The sequence below is a fragment of the Alligator mississippiensis genome, chromosome 4, assembly GCF_030867095.1.
Source record: "Alligator mississippiensis isolate rAllMis1 chromosome 4, rAllMis1, whole genome shotgun sequence".
Classification (NCBI taxonomy): domain Eukaryota; kingdom Metazoa; phylum Chordata; order Crocodylia; family Alligatoridae; genus Alligator; species Alligator mississippiensis.
The window spans coordinates 246,676,926-246,694,488 of NC_081827.1; the positions used below are offsets into that span (position 1 = coordinate 246,676,926).

Consider the following 17,563-nt stretch of genomic DNA (forward strand, 5'->3'; position numbering starts at 1 on the left):
GATGAGGAGAAAATCAAACTTGATCACTCCTTGAATTGAGTTGCAGGCTTGGCGGCTGAAGGGAATGCAGCAGGGACGTCCCTTGCAGGGTGAGATCCTCCTCTCCTGCAAATTGGCACCGCTCCATTCACCCCCGCGCGCTATCAAAGCGCTTGCTTACAACATTTTCTTCAGCGAGCGTGCTCAAATTGACACAGACAAGGGAGATTGAAAACCGGCTGAGGGGCCGTAAGCTTCAAGCAGTGATTAATGGCAACATGCTGCGGTGTAGGGAGGGGTCTTTTGGGGCACTGGTTTGAAGTTTAGCTTTAGATAACATCTTTATTAATGGTCTCGGAGAAGGTGCGATCAGCTTGTTAATGGAACGAGCGGAAGGTACTAAAATGGGAGGTGTCAAGAGAAAGAAACTCTGGACAAGGGCCCGGGAGGTTAGCAATGCAGAGAAGAGGGCATCACAAGGTGAGATTCAGCCCGGGGGAGGCAAGCACACCACAGCAGGGGTGGGGGAAGTAATCAGAAGGCGGCTATTTGAAGGGAGGGAGGTACGTGGAAAGCAGTAAGGCTTTAAGAAGCCGGGGGGAGGTAGCAGATGGCAAATTAGGCCCTGTCTATACTGCATTTTCTCTTTTGGCACCGGTGTAATGATGGTTTTGCAAGCCTCGGTCAGAATGCACCGTGGCATCATATTTGGGGCTGGCACCTTTCTGCACGGCTCGCCCGGGTCATGCAGTGGAGAGCTGCCGTGGCGCGGCGTGTGTGCATCAGAGCTGCGTGCAGCAGCGGAGCTACGCCAAGGCAGGAAAGCTTTCCTGGGCTAGACAGACTCTTAGGTATGTCTCTGCAGCGTGTTGTAAGGGCAGAGGAAATGGGTGGCCGCCCAGACACATCGCCGAGCAGGGGAGGAGGTGGCCTGCATCTGGCGTGCCCAAACTTTCTGGACTAGTACCAGCCCTGATATTTTTTTCTGGACCACCCCAGCGTTTCGCTGCAAGCTGTGTAAAGGATGTGGGATGGGTGTGATCTGTGGACCAGCTGCAGACCACTGCCCGTGGCTGTCACTAGGAACCACTGGTGTGTATCAGCACAGCGCGGCTGAGGCAGGGACGGCCATGGCACGTGCTACTTTTTGAGCATCCTCAGCCTGCCGACGTAACGTGGGGTCAGGTTATTGGGGCAGGAATTGTCACCTGTTTTGTACGTGTTTTGTGGTGAGAGCTACGGCAGCAACCACCAACGCTGCGGAAAGGAGATGGGAAGGGGACTCATCGAGGGCAGTGGAAGGACTCCCATTGGTGTTGGGATTTTGGGCCTGTTCAGCAAGATCCTTAACACTTTAAGCGTGTGCCTAGATCTGCTGACTTGTTACTCTTGCTGCGTAAGGAATATATCACCTCAAGCTTAAAGTTAAGCGTATGCTTGCTGAATCGGGACCTTCACTTCCCCGTGTGTCTGTTTCTGCACGCTCAGCAACACTGCGTACCTCTTTGTGCAAGGATTAATTAGCCACTTTTTTTTTAACCGCTGCATAATTGTGAAGTATTAATATTATTTTCCTAGCCGAGTATTGGTTTGTTTAATTATTAGCCTGAGCACATCTATGGCTTTGCCACTACTGTGATTATTATTTGATTTATTTAGCAACCGCAGGGAACAAAGATCTCCCCATCTCAAATGCAGGCGCACAGAAGATGGGTTGCATTAGGAAAAACAGGCTGTGATGGTTTCATAAGCCATTTTGCCTCGCTTTTCAAATAGGAAACACCATTTTTGGACATAGGCAACAAGGCCCCAGCCTCCCTTTCTACGCTGCCATGGTCTCATTGAATTCAGTGGAGCTGCTCCGAGGAAGAAATGCCGATTCCCAGGACGTCAGCGGAAGTTATATCACTTCATTTGGACCAAGGTTTCATCCTTTGCTGTGTCAGGCACTAAGGTTTTAAGTGAGGCTTGAAAAAGGGATGCCAAAACCACCAAACCTTTTTCTTTTTATAGCCTGGAGTTAAATAGATGGGCTTCCAAAGCCTCTTTCCAGCATCAGTCTGTATTGCCAGGATCAGGAGTAATGCACAGGATGAGAAGAAGAACAATGTTAAGCCAACTGGTTTATGAGAGGGGGGAAAAGAAGTGTGGGTGGCTAGCGTGTTTGTTTTGTTGGGGATGTTGAATACCAGCAGATGGGATGTTAGTCGTATGCTTTATTTTTTAGTTGGTTTTCATGCTAATTATTCCCAGATTGGCTGGTTGAGCTTCGTTCCAAGGTTTGAAATGTCCCGCAAAGTTCTGGTCCATGGGAAATTTTTCTCAATGCATTTCAAAAGTTCCCACCTATTTGGCTGTGACAGAGAGGAACTTCCTTTCGTAAGAAGGATATGGCTTGCTCCTTCAAGCATACAAAGGACCCGAATGGAGAGCACAGTATGATTCACTGCTGGTTCGGGGCGGGGGGAACCTGGAAGGATACAAAACCAGATTAAGGGTTGGATATGAGATGTTTTGCACGATTCCCTTCTTCCTCTCACTTTTCCTACCATAAATAAGGAGTGGCAATTTTGTTCTCTGCTACTGCAAGAGGTTGGATCCTCTTCCTAGGGAGCATGGGAGCTCCCATTTCGCTCTTTTAGGGCTAAAATTTGCCTACCAGAATTTGGTAGGAATCTTGCTACTGCTGGTACTGAAAGAAGGATTGAGCCCTACAAGGGTACAGCTCTAATTTGGCCATCGGGAGGACTGGCTGAAATAGTGCGCTGCTGCCTGTTCATAAAAGCAGTCCAGTCACCTTCATGTTGAAGCACTGATTCAGGCCTGTTGCCTAAATCCACTGCCCCGTGAACGACCAAGCCTAGAAATGTTGGGACAGGCTGCCGTGCTGATGGGACAGGTCATCCCAGGGCAACTCATTTGAGGACAGATGTACTTTTAATTTAAAAAGAGATCTAGATTGTATATTGTTGAGGCTGGAGGCATCTTCCTGTCTGTTCTTGCAATGACCCAAGACAAGGATCTTCTGGATGTAACTCCAGTTGGGAAGGCAGTAGGTGCTATGGCATGAAACCTAATTAGAGGGCACATCTACACCTTCATTAATGCGCTTTAGGTAATGCGCATTAAATTTAGTATCACCGTTGTGAAGTACTAGAAAAAGGGTGCATTAGTCTATTTTAATGTGTATTAGCAAAAGAGCATGGCTTTTTGTGGTGCTTTAATGTGCATTAAAATAGAATAATGTGCATTAAAGTGCATGTGTAGATGTGCTCAGTGAGTAGATAAAAATGAGGGCTATTTACCCATAGATGATACGAGCTGCCCAGGGGGAGGTGGGGGGTCACCTAACTAAGAACATCTGCACTATGTAAGAGAGACTGGTTGTGAAATGTCATCATCTGGCAGAAAAAATGTTGGGGCAGTTATACAGCCAGCATCATTGTCATGGCTCTGCTGACTCTAATGCAGGGACGGGCAATTATTTCGGGCAGAGGACCGCTTACTGAGTTTTGGCAAGCCATCGAGGGCCACATGACAGGCAGCCAGGGGCAGATAAATATTAATTTTCTAAATTTTTTAGGGGCCACACGAGTTGGATAGAATGGCCTGGCAGGCTGCATCTGGCCCCTGGGGCACATTTTGCCCACCCCTGCTCTATTGGGACTAACTCTTTGTATTGGGTATACATCTTCCCCCAGGACTCTAAAGTATCCCCCCAAAAGGGGGGAAAAAGCTGATCAGCTGAGAGACCTGAGCAGACATGAAGTAACTACCAAATGAGAGACTAGACAGGGCCTAAAAGCATTGTCCTTACGTTGGAAACACTTCCACTGTATCATTCTTAGTCTGGTTTTGGTGGTTTATATACAGTAGGAGAGTGTCTCTCTAACTAGATAGTGTTATAGTCATGTAGCCATGTTGGTCCAGGAATTATGCAAGAGGCAAAGATTTCTTTGGATGATACTTTTTATTGGACCAACTGCATGGCTGGGATAGTCAGACAAGCTTTCAAATACAAGACATCATTCATCAGGTCTGAGTGGTGAACGCCCACCACAGCATAGTTATAAAAAAAAAATAATTGTAGGAGGGGGGAAAGAAATTCCCAGGGTAGCAGACAAACAATTAGCAGAAGAAAAGGACCTGATTACTGGGACATGAAGGCCTATCAAAAGGAGGAGAGTCATTCTCACCTTTTATGTGTGGGGAGAATTGGGGAATCAGGTAGGTTTTAATGAGACATAAAGTCCGTATACGTGTTAAGCCCTTGGTTGGGAGTGTCCAGCTAGCTTTTGAATTCTTGTTCCCAGTTTCTCTTTTTCAACCAGTTAGGTAGATTTCCCTTGAGCACAAGGATGGCGAGGTCAGAGAGGGAATGGTCGTGCCATGAAAAATGTGCTCCTAATGGTGTATGTGTGTTTTTGTCCCTTATAATTTCTCTATGTGAGTTCATTCTGGTGCGTAGTTCAGTCTGGTGTGTAGTTGCCATGAAGGCCTTAGATGCACTGGATCAGATGCACCCCATTTTGGGAAAAGCACATATAGGAACCAGGGAGCCTGACGGTTTCATGGTGTGGGGGGCATTGATCGTAGCAGCAACGGAGATGTGTTGACAGGGTCAGTGTTTCTGACCAAGGCAAGGCTATGTCCCACTTGATGCCTGTTGGACAGTGGGGAGTTTTCCTCTAAGGATGAGTTAGGCCAGGAGCGGAGGGACTGGGAATATTTCTCTCACGGGCTGATCCCTGTTGAATACAGGTTGTAGTCCTTTGATGACTCCGGTGATTGGTGCCAGCGCGGGGTGGGTGGTAGCCACCAGCGGTGTGCAGTCACAAGGGGGTTTCTTTTTGTCTTGGTGCAGGTTACAGGGGGGTATTTCGATAGCCTTGTCACATGTACGGTCTAGGTCTGTTCTTTGTTGTCTAAAGGCAGATTTAATGCTGGCCAGGTGGGAACATTGAACAGTTACTCGGAGCAGGTGCGGTGGTATCTGGGGGCTTGGCTATATAGGAACACAAGACAGGAAGTGCCACCCTGGGACGTCAAACCCAGATCCCTGCATTCCCAGCAATCATTTACCCAAAGAAAACACTCAATCTTTATTTAAGAAAACACTGTTTTCATTAAAGCCAGTCGAAAGATGCGGTGAAAAATCTGTGCCTTTTTTCTAGCTGATATTTGGAGTTTAGACAGTTTCTTACTTAAAACTGAATTTATATCATCTGCTCTACTTGTCACAGAACAAATGCCCAATCAGGCCATACACGGCATTGTATCTGAGGTTGAAGAGGACTAGTACTGGAATGTCTCTATTGTTAGGTGTGATTATGGGCTGATCCTGCTGGGAGAATTTAATCAACTGCATTAATGGATTATGACTTAATGCCCTGGAGCAAGGGCACAAGTTTTTGGCATGGTGGGCAAGAGATTTCATACGTGGAAAATCTGAATGATTCCCTCAGCCTAAAAACATCACTAATAAATGAGCAAGATATAGAACACATACCGGTAGACATTGATGCTAATCATGTTCAGCAGTAGACACTGTTATTGGCACATCAGCCTGGTTGAACCGATGTGTGTAGGAATTACAGGTATTCATGTATCAGAGGTTACAACAGTAGATGCAGAGATTTTCTGGTAGCACCTGGAAGCTTTTAAAATGTTTCACTGAATTTTGCACATGGCTTCTGAATTTCTATGCACTGTGGGAGATGCAGTGTTACGCTGTACCCAGCAGAGCTGTGCAAAACGGCACTGTTCCATTTCGACTTGCGTTTCGACGGAACAGCATTTTGTTTCGAATTTCTCTTTGATTTGAAACCACTGTTCTGTTTTGTTTCGTTGAAACAACTTTCGCTGTTTCGACGCTGTTTCCATGTTTTGCCCATAGGCTATTACGGGGAAGCTTGAAGCAGCCTATCACTTTGTCATTTCTGGCTTGACTTGGATGAAACTTGCAGGCATGCTAACCCCTTCTGAAGGCACAAAGCCTGCCCAGTTTCAAGGAGATAGGTGCAGGGGTTTCTGGGAAACTGTACCTCAAGCTGCGGACAAGCAAAACTCGTGACATGGGTGACCCTGTGTGTGTTAAGGCACAGCGGGGTAAAAGCTGCAGGGATGGTGGGCCCTGCTGAGGCCAGGACACCTGCCAGCTGTCAAGGAGATGGGTGCAGGGGGAGTCTGGGTTCTGGGGCCCTGCACCTCTGGCTGCTGACAGGCAAAACTCGTGACATGGGTGACACTGTGTGTGTGTTAAGGTACACCCTCACCCAACTGACCCCAAGGCAGAAAGCAGGGCAGTTCAAACAATGCTGCCTTTTATGCAGTTTTTCCATCCCTCCCCCAGAGCACTGGGATCGGCAGGGACCTCAGGGAAAGATGACAGTCACTGGCCAGCTACACAGTCAATAATGAGAGCGCTCCTTCCCCCCACCCCGCCTTCCCCCTCCCTCTCCTTACTTTAGTTTCTGTTTCCCTGCGGGCAAGCCCAGCTTGAGCTTTGAAACTCGAAACGTTTTGAAATTTTTTAAACGTTTCAACTTGCCTCATTTCGTTTCGAGGCATTTTCAAAGCTCTCTGTTTCGTTTCAATTTTGCTGTTTCGAGCTTGAAATGAGTCAAAACAGCGTTGAAACAAAACTGCCAGCAAAATTTTGCACAGCCCTAGTGCCCAGTTGATTGGACACGGGCCCTTTAACTTGGCTGACGCGCAGTATGTTAAAATGCTACCGTTAGTTGTCTCAGTAGAAACTCTCTTCGTTTTTCTGACTGCATCCCTGTTTGATATTCCTGTTCCTCGGACAAGAGAGTCTTCTTTGCTTGCATTTTATTCACATGCCAAAACAATGTAATAAAAAACCTTCTAGAGAAAGGTTTAAATTCTTGTGTGTGCCCTTGAGTAATGGGTTGTGGGTGGATTAGCGTGTGTGGCTGGCAAGCCATCTGCTGAGTTCTTGGATGCAGACCCCTGATGGATAGACTCGCAAATGGAGGTGATGCCAGAAATGATAACGTGGCTTTGCTGATACAGCTGATCGCTCAGTGCACTTTCCCCTGCAGTGCACAAGCTTACGGCTTTCTGCAGCTGCTCCCCGGCCACCGGGATGCTGAGAGCTGGCACCGATGTTGCCCAGAGGGGAGGGTGCCCAGGGGAGATAGCAGCTGGGCTGTGATCCACTCTGTGCTGGGAGTCCACGCTCACGATTGCTCTTGCCTTTGCCATCACCAGACATACTGATACCTTTCTGCAGGGAGTGGGCCCTATTTTTCCCTAGCACAACTCCATTGAGTTCAGGACCTGGAGGCTAACTTTGGTCCATCAATCTGACGCCCCACCTGGATGGGGCTGAGTGAGAGATGTTGCTCTTGAGGGAGTGCCATGGTCTCCCAACCCTGTCTATCAGAGAAAGTAAGTGAGTAAGGGTTAAACCATAGAGTAAAATGCCACCAGAGGCCACCCACAGTGATCTAACTGTAGACCTGTGCATGTGGGCCTCTAAAATTCACTGCCACCTCATTCCCTCTCTTGCAAAATATCAAGTAATCTCCAACGCCTAGGAGCCTAATCATCTATTTATGTATTAAAAGAAGACCGGCAGTAAGTTTGTGCTGGAAAACACTAAGGCCCTGCACATCGATCATGTCCATTTAGACCTCACTCTGTCACCTCAATATTTCTGGAGACAAATTCTTTGCAGCTAATTGCAATATAAATTCCCTTAAAACATTGTCATAAAGGGGTTTCCCAAAGATATAAGGCACGCCATCAAAAAAAGAGAGAGAGCAAAGAAACAGCTGTGAGTTGTTGTTTTTTTTTGTCTCCTAACTAAGTGCTATAGAAAAGTAAAGAGGAGGGAGAGAGAAAACTGCAAATCTTGCTAATTAAATGCTAAGCCTGCTTTTGTGGGCTTGATTTAAAGCATTGCAGAAGATCCTGATAGTTTTACCACTTTCCAGCTGAAGGCCAAAGAAATGGGCTGTTGTGGGTTTTGTGCTCCGCTAGAGACAGGCTTGAGCCACAGGGATCAAACACCACAAAAAATCAGGGATGCTTCGGTCTGAGGGCCTTGTCACACGTTACACTTAGGACGTGCTAACTGTACTGCAAATGCAAGCATCCAGTTGTTGAAGCAGCAGAACATGGGCTAAATGCCATCATAGTGCAGCAAAGCCAGGACTCTCCCCATGAGGAGTATCTCCAGGTCACACTACCTAGCACGTGTTGAGCTAACGTCTGACGGCTCCGTGGAGGCAGTACAGTCAGGAGACTCCAGTGCACAGGCGGGGGGAGGTTGGGTCTGACAAACAGCCCGTTGTCGGTCCCAGCCCCTGCAGCCAGCACATGACGCCAACCCTTAGGACGTTTTATTCAGATTGTAGCAAGCATTACTGTGCGACTGCTCAGAAAACTTTCTAAGTCGTAGCAATGAAACACATCCTATGTGTGGCAAGTCTTGATCCAGGCCTAGCTCTCCTCTTAACACTTCAGAGAGGTGACCCAGCTAACCTGAGAGCATTGCTGTGGGATGGTCACCCATCCCCTGCTACCCCGTGCCTTCAGCTTCCTCTGCAACATGTCCACGCAACCCACAAGGCACGGGAGGTTTCTCGGTGCAATAACTGGTCAGTTCGGAGGCAGCTCCCTAGTTGGCTTCCCTGGTTTTCTCTGCACTCATTTGTGTTCTTGCCCAGTTATGCCTGTGCTGTGCTGTGCACTTGAGTGGGTCTGGCGATGCGTTACACTCATTGCGCGCAGTTGTGAATGCAGTGGCATGGAGCAAGGTAGTGGGGGAATTCGCTGCATTCTCCTGCGGTGGGAATCAGCGGCCTGGAGCATGGCGTTGTACACGGTCCCGAGGTAAACCCAGAGACTTCAAAGAGGGATCCAGGGCGTCCAAACCATTCTGCTGTGGAATAGGAAATAGCAGTTGTCATGTAGTAACCAAGACCGAGTCCATTGGCCATACCATACGGTGCACGTGTCAAGTGCATTTCACCAGCGCAAGTCAGCATTTTTATCCCCATGCTACAGATGAGAGAAACCGAGTCTCCCAAGGACTCCTAGCCAGTGGCAGAGCCAGAAAATAGAGCCCTGTTTCCCTCGCTCCCGGCCCCGTGATCTGACCAACACATGCTGGGTTGTTATTTTAATATTTCTTTGGATCATGGGAAGCAAAGCATGGCATTTCCCGGCATTTCATTTCAAAGGGCCAAAAGGATTCTCAGCCCTTGGCCAAGTTAGATTGGATCATCTCCAAATGACCATTTCGCTCCACAGCTGATGGACTAGGAGCCCATTTTTGCAACCCGTGTGGGCTGTGCACGGGTGGATGAAATGGAGAGGGACTCCATTTTTTAGGCAGGAGAAAGTGGATTTGTTCAGGGAGCCCGTTCCCTAAAAACTCCACATGCATTTGTAGCCAGCACAAGTAATCCTGGCTCTTGGGTGTGCGCTTGGGTTAAACCAGCTCAGATAAATGTTTCAGAAGTGAATCAGTCTCAGACATTTGCCTGCCAAATGCTTTTTCCTTTGCATAGTCTCACCTGCAGTACCTTCCTTTCTTCTGTGGGTCATTTTGCCTCGAAGGAGTATTTCCTCCTACATCCTGGATGGCTCTTTAACTCACAGCCTCTCGTGGCAGCTCATCAACTACCGATGATGAACCCCGCTGCTGCTGAAATGTATATAGGTAGAAGGAATCGGGTTTTCCTGCCTCGGTCTGCCAAGGTTGCTTGAACAGGATACAAGTCGGAGGCACACACGGGTTTTACAGCTTTCACTTGTGCACTGAAAACAGTAGCGCTGCCTATTCCAATCACATTTGCCAGGTGTATTGGGCCTGGTGCTGCCACCTGTAGTCGCACAAAGCCGTGTTTAATGGATACCAGCGATGTGCTTAACATTGGTTTCATGAGTAAGGTAGTTGGTGATGGTGTTGGGTCCTTCGTGCTTTTGAACATCAGCTGTTAATCATCACTTTGCGCCTGGCAGGAAGAAATGACTGTGGTGTCCCCGTAGAAAAACAGAGATTATGTCACTTAGGGAGGCAATAGCACTCAGCAGCAAGACTCAGGCATCCTTGCCTCCTTTCCTACTCCTACTTAGCCACTGATCTGCTCCCTGGCTCTTAAATGGGTGGGATTGCACGCCAGATGCTGAGCTAGAAAATCACAGACACCCACCCCCCGTGAACTGAGCACCTTTTTCAAGGCTGTACTTGGGGCACAGACCTTGTGTAGCGCCTCAACGAGAGGAGGAGGAGGATGACGACGGAGGGAGGTACTCAGGTGAGAGATATTAGGCATGTGGTCACGTGAGAGTGAAATGCTGGGAGCAGGCTTTGGAAAGTACAACCAGGTGCCACCCATGATTGAAATGAGGTTGCCCCTAAGACATAAAACAGCTAAGTCCGACCGTAGGCAGGGGGTCGGACTCGATGATCTGCTGAGGTCCTTTCTGACCCTAAATATCTATGAATCGCTGAATCTAAGAGCTCTCACGTCCTCCAACATTGGTCTTGACCATTATACACTGGTAACGCCTGACATGCCAATGAGTTTTATACCCGGGAGAGGGGAGGGAATACAGTATCTGGTGTCATGAACATGAGCAAGTCCATAATAAGAAGAAGACAAGACCCCCTCTGCCCGTTCCTGGTTTCTGATGGGAAAAGGTGCATTCACATTGCTCTTGTTTCGGTTGCTATTGACCACACGTGCTTCTCGGTTGTTAAATTTCTTTAGTCTTTTTTTTTTTTTTTTTTAGTTTTTCACAAAGTGACCCTGACTTGTTACTTATACTGTAGCTTACAGAAGTGACACACTTAATATCGGGGGGTCCAAACCTGGATATCTACCAGTGGAGATGGAGACCAGGTAAATGTGCACCTGCTCTGCCAAAGGGAAAAAGAAGGGCCAGTTTGGCAACTGCTCTGAGAGACAGCTGGAGGCTGTAAAATTAAAAAAAAACGTTGGAAGGGGATAGGTTGCAGTGCTATCATTAATTGCTAAGCCCTGATTGTTTAGGCCCAGCATGTGTGACGATGATGATCGGACATCATGCCACCTACTAGGAGAATCTGGGTCTCTGGAGAAGGCTCTGGGTCCTGACTCTGGTAGTGGTTGAGCACAGATCCACCAAAGTAGGATGGCAGGAGCTGTGGGTCCCTCCACAGCATCACTCCCTAGAGGAAGCCATGTGAATGGTATCCACCCATCTTACTCTCCCAGACGGAGGGAAGGTGCTAGTGGCTGGAGTGGAGAACGTGTTGGAGGAGGCAGCAGAGAGGGTGCTAATCTGGAAATAGGAAGGATGCATTGCCAAGGCAGCGTTAACGTATCTACGCACTTTCTTTTCCCCTTTTACAGACGCTTAACAAGAACAATTTAATACCCGATGACAGAACCAACTTCTACCCCTTGCAGCAAACCAACGTGTACACTACTACCTACTACCCCAGTACACTGAATAAATATGACTACAGGCCTGAGGCCTCCCCTGGAAGGACCTTTACCAACAGCTGATGATGGACAGATCATGCAAGGACTGGATCCATTCCTATATGAATTTTTTTTAATTGGGTTTATGGACCAAATATTGGCCCAGTCTCTAGATGTAAATATTGTACAGTAGGGCCTTTTTTTTTTGGTTTACTGTATTACTTGTAAACACCACATCTCCTTAAGTGGGCAGAATGCTTACGGGCCACGGACCGCTCTTCATAAGCTTTTACGGCTAGTTGGCTGCAAGTGTTCGAGGCTGAAGATCAGCATTTCTGTCCAGGCCCAAATTGCCAAGGAGCTGACTATGTGCTGTGGCACGTTTCCACCATGCAGGAGAAGGAAACCATACAGGTGTACTCAAAGAAACTCAACAGGTAGCTGCTTAGAGCAAAAAACATCTCTACGGCGAGGAGCACCTTTCCTGCGATACGATAGCAAAGGTACTCCGAATGGCACTTAGTTCACAAGACAAGCTGCACGGGACTCCATCGTGCTAACAACTTGAACGTTTCATTCTTTTCTTTTCTTTTTTTAAGTTTCTATAAAAGTAACTTTCCAGGGCAGTGGGACCATGGGATGAGTCCTTTCCCGTTATGGGAAATAGTCTTCTTGGGTAAGTTGCCGTTTGGCCAGCGAAGGAAGAACATGCAAAGAGCGTACTTTACCCAAAGAAGCATCTCAGAATGTTTCTGGTCTTAATTAAAAGAAAACTATACAGGCAGTGAGATGTTAAGCAAATGTTGGCACGACGAGACGTGAACTTGGAGTGCGTAGCGAAGATGTTTATACCGCTGGAAAAAAAAAGAAAAAGTGAAGGGCTCTTCAAGAGCCGTGGGCTTTCTTCAAGACATTTACTCTTTTGTTTTTTCCCCCTCTAGTTTTGACTCCAACCGTGTTTGCCAGGAATGACAATGGTGATGGCCATGCTCTCCTTTTGTGACATTATCATGCATTGGGATAATTCTTACTGTATGGTTATTTTTAGTTCATTTATTTTCAAAGAGTAAGAGATGCTGACTTTTTGGGGGGGAGGGTATTTTTCTAAGGAATGTTTCCATAGCGTGACATGACCCGAGCGTCTGCTGCGCATCTTTATGGTGTCTTCCAGGCAGAACTCCATGAATTCATTAATTATACACCTGAACAATGTGCATTGGTTGCCGGTATTCCTTTAACTGCTCAGCAGACAAACAAATCCTGCTACAGCCGTTAAATTCAATGGAGACTGTAGCATTATTACAATTTTTTTATCCAGCTTAGCAATGTAATGTCGTGTAGGTACGTGACTATGTCCATGAGAACTGTATTAGACTGAGACAGAAGCCATGGTGTCCACGACCAGGTGTTTGCTTGCCATTATCGTTTTCACCTTTCGCCAGTGCTTAAATGTACAATTCCCTCCACTGTGTTAGCAACGTGAGCAAGTATGGCACTGTTACTGTTCGATGTTCCTAAGTATTTATAACGAACTCCTGATGCTAAAACTTCGAGAATGCTGCAATACCGAGCATGAGATAACGAGTACAAAGCACGCCCGCATGAACTCCACGTGGTGCCAGAACGGGGACTCTTTGTATGCCTCATCCCTCAGCTCTTGCCATATCTGTTTCCAGTCCCTGGCTAGGGTGTGTTTCAAGAGGTCTGTTTTAGATGCGTTTCCTTCGACAGATTTTGCTGGAAGCCAGTGCTTCGTTAGTCCTCACGCCCCTCGATCCCCGGCGCTCGCTCGCTCGGCTGGCTTGGGCTGTCCGCCTAACTCAACCGCAGAAGTAGGGAATAGGAATAGAAAAAAGGCCTGGCTAGAGTGTGCGCAAAAGCCCACATATGGCCCCCGTGACCAGGACTGAAAAGCGAAAGAGCAAAGCTGCCTTCCGTTTCTAAGCTAGTTGAACCCAAAAGCTGTCTGCAGTCGCCCATGGCCGTAATGGTATTTTTCTTATAAAATTCCCCTTGTCAGCCTGGTCACTGGTGTGTCCCAGCCTAGGTCAGTGACTCCTGATCTTTTCTGGCCATTAGACCCATTGAGGTCCTGCTCCCAGCTGCACCAGTGTCCATGGAGAGAAACCCCACTTAGAGAAGCAGAGGTGCTCTGGATTCCCAGCCAGGCGATGAGGGGCCGGCGCAGACTCTTAATACTTTTGCTTCTACTACTGCTGTGTAACGAGGGACATTATAACCCTACCACCCTACGTGGGCTGCCCTCAGTTTTGGCACGTTAGCAGAGGAGAAGGCACCTAGGATGGACGGGACAGCAGCATGGACATCGAAATAGCGGCATTGCTCCAAAAGCCTAAGGTTGGGATTTTCAAAGGCACCTAAGTGAGTTAGGCACATAAATGGTTATGAGGACCTAGGCTTAGCTCCTGGTGGACTTCCTTTGAGGAACCAGGACTTGTCCTGCTGCATGTCCTTGTTCCTTTAAGTGCCATTAAAAACCCCCAAGAGACCATAGTGGAACCGGTGGCTGAAAATTGTTGGATCAGGCTGCCCAGTCGGGACTTCCCAAATTTAATTTCAGTGATCCTAAAGAAAGCGCTGGTGCCCACGATCACTATAGACATTACAAATTATAGATGCGAGAGCGTCCCACATGGATGAGTTCCTGCATTGGAGAGCTGTAGGATTATCACTTACTGGGCCGGATCGCAGCTGCCCTGCGTGAAGGTGTGAGCAAGCGAGTTGAACCTTGCAATCATTTTGAATTTTTGCATTTTCTTTTTTGCCTCTCAAACATTTCCCAGCTCCAGCCTCTCAGAATAACATATTTAAACTGCCTCTTTTTCTTCCACGCAGCTTGTGAAATTATTTAGGGTTTCAACTCACTGAGAAAAATCATTACTTCCATTGTGCTTCAGAAGTGCATATTTTATAAACTATTTGAAGGCAGATACCGGGGAGGGAGCGGGTGTGCAGTTATATTTTCAGCAAGACATAGAGATTTGTTCTTACCAGTCGTCCAAATGGATTCAGCCCTTTTTCATATAATTGGCAATCACAGCAAGAGGCTGTGGGCTCCATTCGAGCAGAAAGTAGAAGCGAACGGGTTGGGCGGGGGGAAGGCATCTGAACTCTTATTACTCAATTAATGTTTGCATGAGAGTGCAGTTCTTTAAGGGCAATGTTAATGTGATGTCAGGGTTGAATGCCTTAAGAGCTCCCTAGTGCATGACAGGTTAATGACACCAGATACAGTGATGTTCGTGCGTTTCTGTTTGAATCCAGCAGGTAATTCAGCAGCTTGATCATCATGTCTGTAATGTCTATAGTAGATTGAATTGCTCCTGCAGCTTGATGTTAAACGGCTTAAAATTTCCCATTCTTAGGGTCATCTAAAAGTACACTTGGTTCTACAGCATTGCTTTCTACAAGCCGCTTCCTACGCTATTTTTTTTTGCCCCCATTGTTATGAAAACCTCGGGTCATTCACTTGACAAGGAATTGACCTGGACCTCAAGACTCGAGGTCTGTGCAAGTTTTGGGCTGGGATTCAGCAGAGAGCAGGTAGACTGCTAGACATGTCTTATTTCTTCCCCCCCCTTAGCTATTTCTTTCCCCCCATACAAATGCTTGTACTTTTTTCCGAGAAGGTTCATGTGTGGCAGAGTTACCCCTTCTACATTGCAAAGCTGCCGTTGGACTTTGCTGGGTTGGAAAGCCAAGTGTGAACATCTCCCCTTAATAACGCACACAGCTCGCTCCAGCAAGTAAAACACTGAAAAACACTCCTGGAGGAAAGGGTGCTGTTGTCTGAAAGACGCACTTGCGAGTGTATATATATGTGAGCCAACTGCTCTTCTGAGACGTGTGAAACATGAATCGCAGAAGACAAGAATGTGTATTGTACAACAACTGTTCTTGATGCCTTATTTTTAGAAAGTGAAATAGAAGTTGTGTCGAAAGCAATGTAGAAAGTGGGAACAGAGTCCATTAATTACCATGTAGGCTACAGACAATGATGATCCCTCCGATGATGTAAAGCTACGCCCATGTGAGGCTGAAATTGCTGTCTGTAGAGAACTGTCTATTCTTTGTACCAAATTGTAGGATTTTTTTATACATATAAAATGTAAATTTAAAAGTTTGTGTACCAACTTCCTCTTTTGATCGAATAGTGTGCATTATCTATCAGTGGATAGGTACAGTATATATTTATAATATATACACACAATATATATAAATATATATATATAGCAAGATGCCTGCAGAGAACGTTTAGAAGGGCAGTGCTGTTATTCAACCTCCATCTGGACAAACTGAAATCAAGGACTGAAACAGCCAGTGTTTCATTTGCTTTAACAAAACATACCTTGTAGCTAAATGCAATCTAATTCTCTTTAAATTGAGAAGAAAATTGATTTTTATAGTTCAAAATGCCCATTTCCCCAGCACAAAGCCTGCGTAAGAATGCCAGCACGAACTGTTTTTGGAGCAACTTCTGTTTTATGAATAATCCTCCCATGCCGGCTATGTGGATCACTCATTTTTTTTAATTACAAGTAGAGAATAATTGTGTGAGCATAATAGCACGTGGGAATAAGGACTGCTGTAGCACTAAAGTAAAATGCGTCTTCAGCCAGAACTGGGAGGAAGTCGGTTAGCACTTACGTGTTGAAGAGCTTTGCAATTAGTTTCCCTCTTTGATTGGCAGGCTAGACACCGAAGAACTATTCACACACTGGGCTCTCACTGTTTAAGTTAAGGGAGGAAACCTGCCAACCCGCCAACCCACCAGCTGAGGTATTTAAAGAAGCCTAAAAGATTTGATACAGTGAGCCAGGCACCTGAATCCCTTGGGCTCCTTTGAAAATCCAAGCTGTAATTTTCAGGGTGGCTGAGGTTGCCCTTGGCCATCTGCTCATTGGGACAGGGTAAGGACTACCAAAGGTTTGCAAGGGCTTGGTTTGGACTGTTTGATTCTTCAATAGGAAAGGCACATAGGGATGTCTCTTGTAAACCCGCTGAGGGCAAACCTCCAGAGGTCCTAAGGACAAGTTTGGTTCAAAGAAACATGGACCCATTTAGGTGCTGTCCACGTCTCAACCTGAGACAGGAAAATGCTCTCAAGCAGGTTGTCATGGAGGGTCCGTTATCTTGACTGGCATGGTTGGACACTATTTGAAGAGCACCGTATTCTTGCCCAGGGTGGAGAAAGCCAGCTCATGGCAGAGATGCAGACTTCAGATCTTGGCACTCCAGCCTGATCCAAGCCAACCTTGTCAGGTGGCCAAAGGCGATCCTGATGAGTAACGGCAACACGCTCCATGGGCTGGGCACCTGTGCAAGATGCATGCCACAGAGTCAGGGAGCAGTCTGTGGGCCAACTCCATCAATAATGGAAGCAAAAAGTTTCCATTGCAAAATTGTCGAGCCAACGTCAAAGCCAGCCAGCTGCACGCTGGTGGGGGATACGCAGCTGCTCTCCGCTAACGGCTGGATGCATGCACGCATCTAATTCATTAACAACATCGTTTGTCATAGAGGAGAAGTGAGGGAGGAATGATAGGCGAAGGTGAAATCATAGGACTTTCTGTTATAATAGGCAGGGGAGGGGAATGACAGTGCATAATTGGGTCTTGGATACACAGGAAATTAGTAGAACACAAAATATTTGGCCCCCAAAAACAAACCCTGGAGAGTAGGATTGGACTCTTGTGAAGGCACATCACCCTTCCTATGCAATTGAACTTGATGGTACTATTAGTATAAAGGTGACCTAGACTGTAATCACTGCCTTTAGACACTGTGAATTTTTTTTGGGTACTCTGTATTTTTATATATTGTACAATGTAAAGAATAATTCAGAAATAAAACAGAACAACCTGGGGAGCTGGTGGCTTATTTCCTCTCAGAGGCTAACACGACTGGATCGTGCACCTCGTATGACGACTTGACGGCGAGGACCAGACCAGTAGCTCAGGATGTTTGGGAGAGCCTTCTCCTGGCATTGCTCAGGGCCCGTGCTGTGGGTGGCCAAGTTAATCCCCTGAATACAATTAGCTGCATATTCCAGGTTCATACTTCGGTCATTCCTTCTTTACCAACCCATCAGGCTGCAGCCGAAAGCCTGACGCTGGATT

General features: G+C 46.9%; 1 protein-coding gene across 5 annotated transcripts in view; it reads left to right on the forward strand.

Annotated features, from left to right (window-relative positions):
• The window catches only part of SEMA5B (semaphorin 5B), a 336,437-nt gene extending 319,128 nt beyond the window's left edge, over positions 1–17,309 (forward strand). For 4 of the 5 annotated variants that reach the window (XM_019480389.2, XM_019480390.2, XM_019480391.2 and 1 more), the window contains exon 23: positions 11,352–17,309. In XM_019480389.2, coding sequence (XP_019335934.1) covers positions 11,352–11,507 — 156 coding nt within the window. In that variant the 3' untranslated portion in view covers positions 11,508–17,309. Of the gene's footprint in view, positions 1–10,789; positions 10,860–11,351 lie in introns of all 5 variants that reach the window. The other variant, XM_059727480.1, reaches the window with a different exon arrangement.
• Positions 17,310–17,563: the final 254 nt, after the last annotated feature.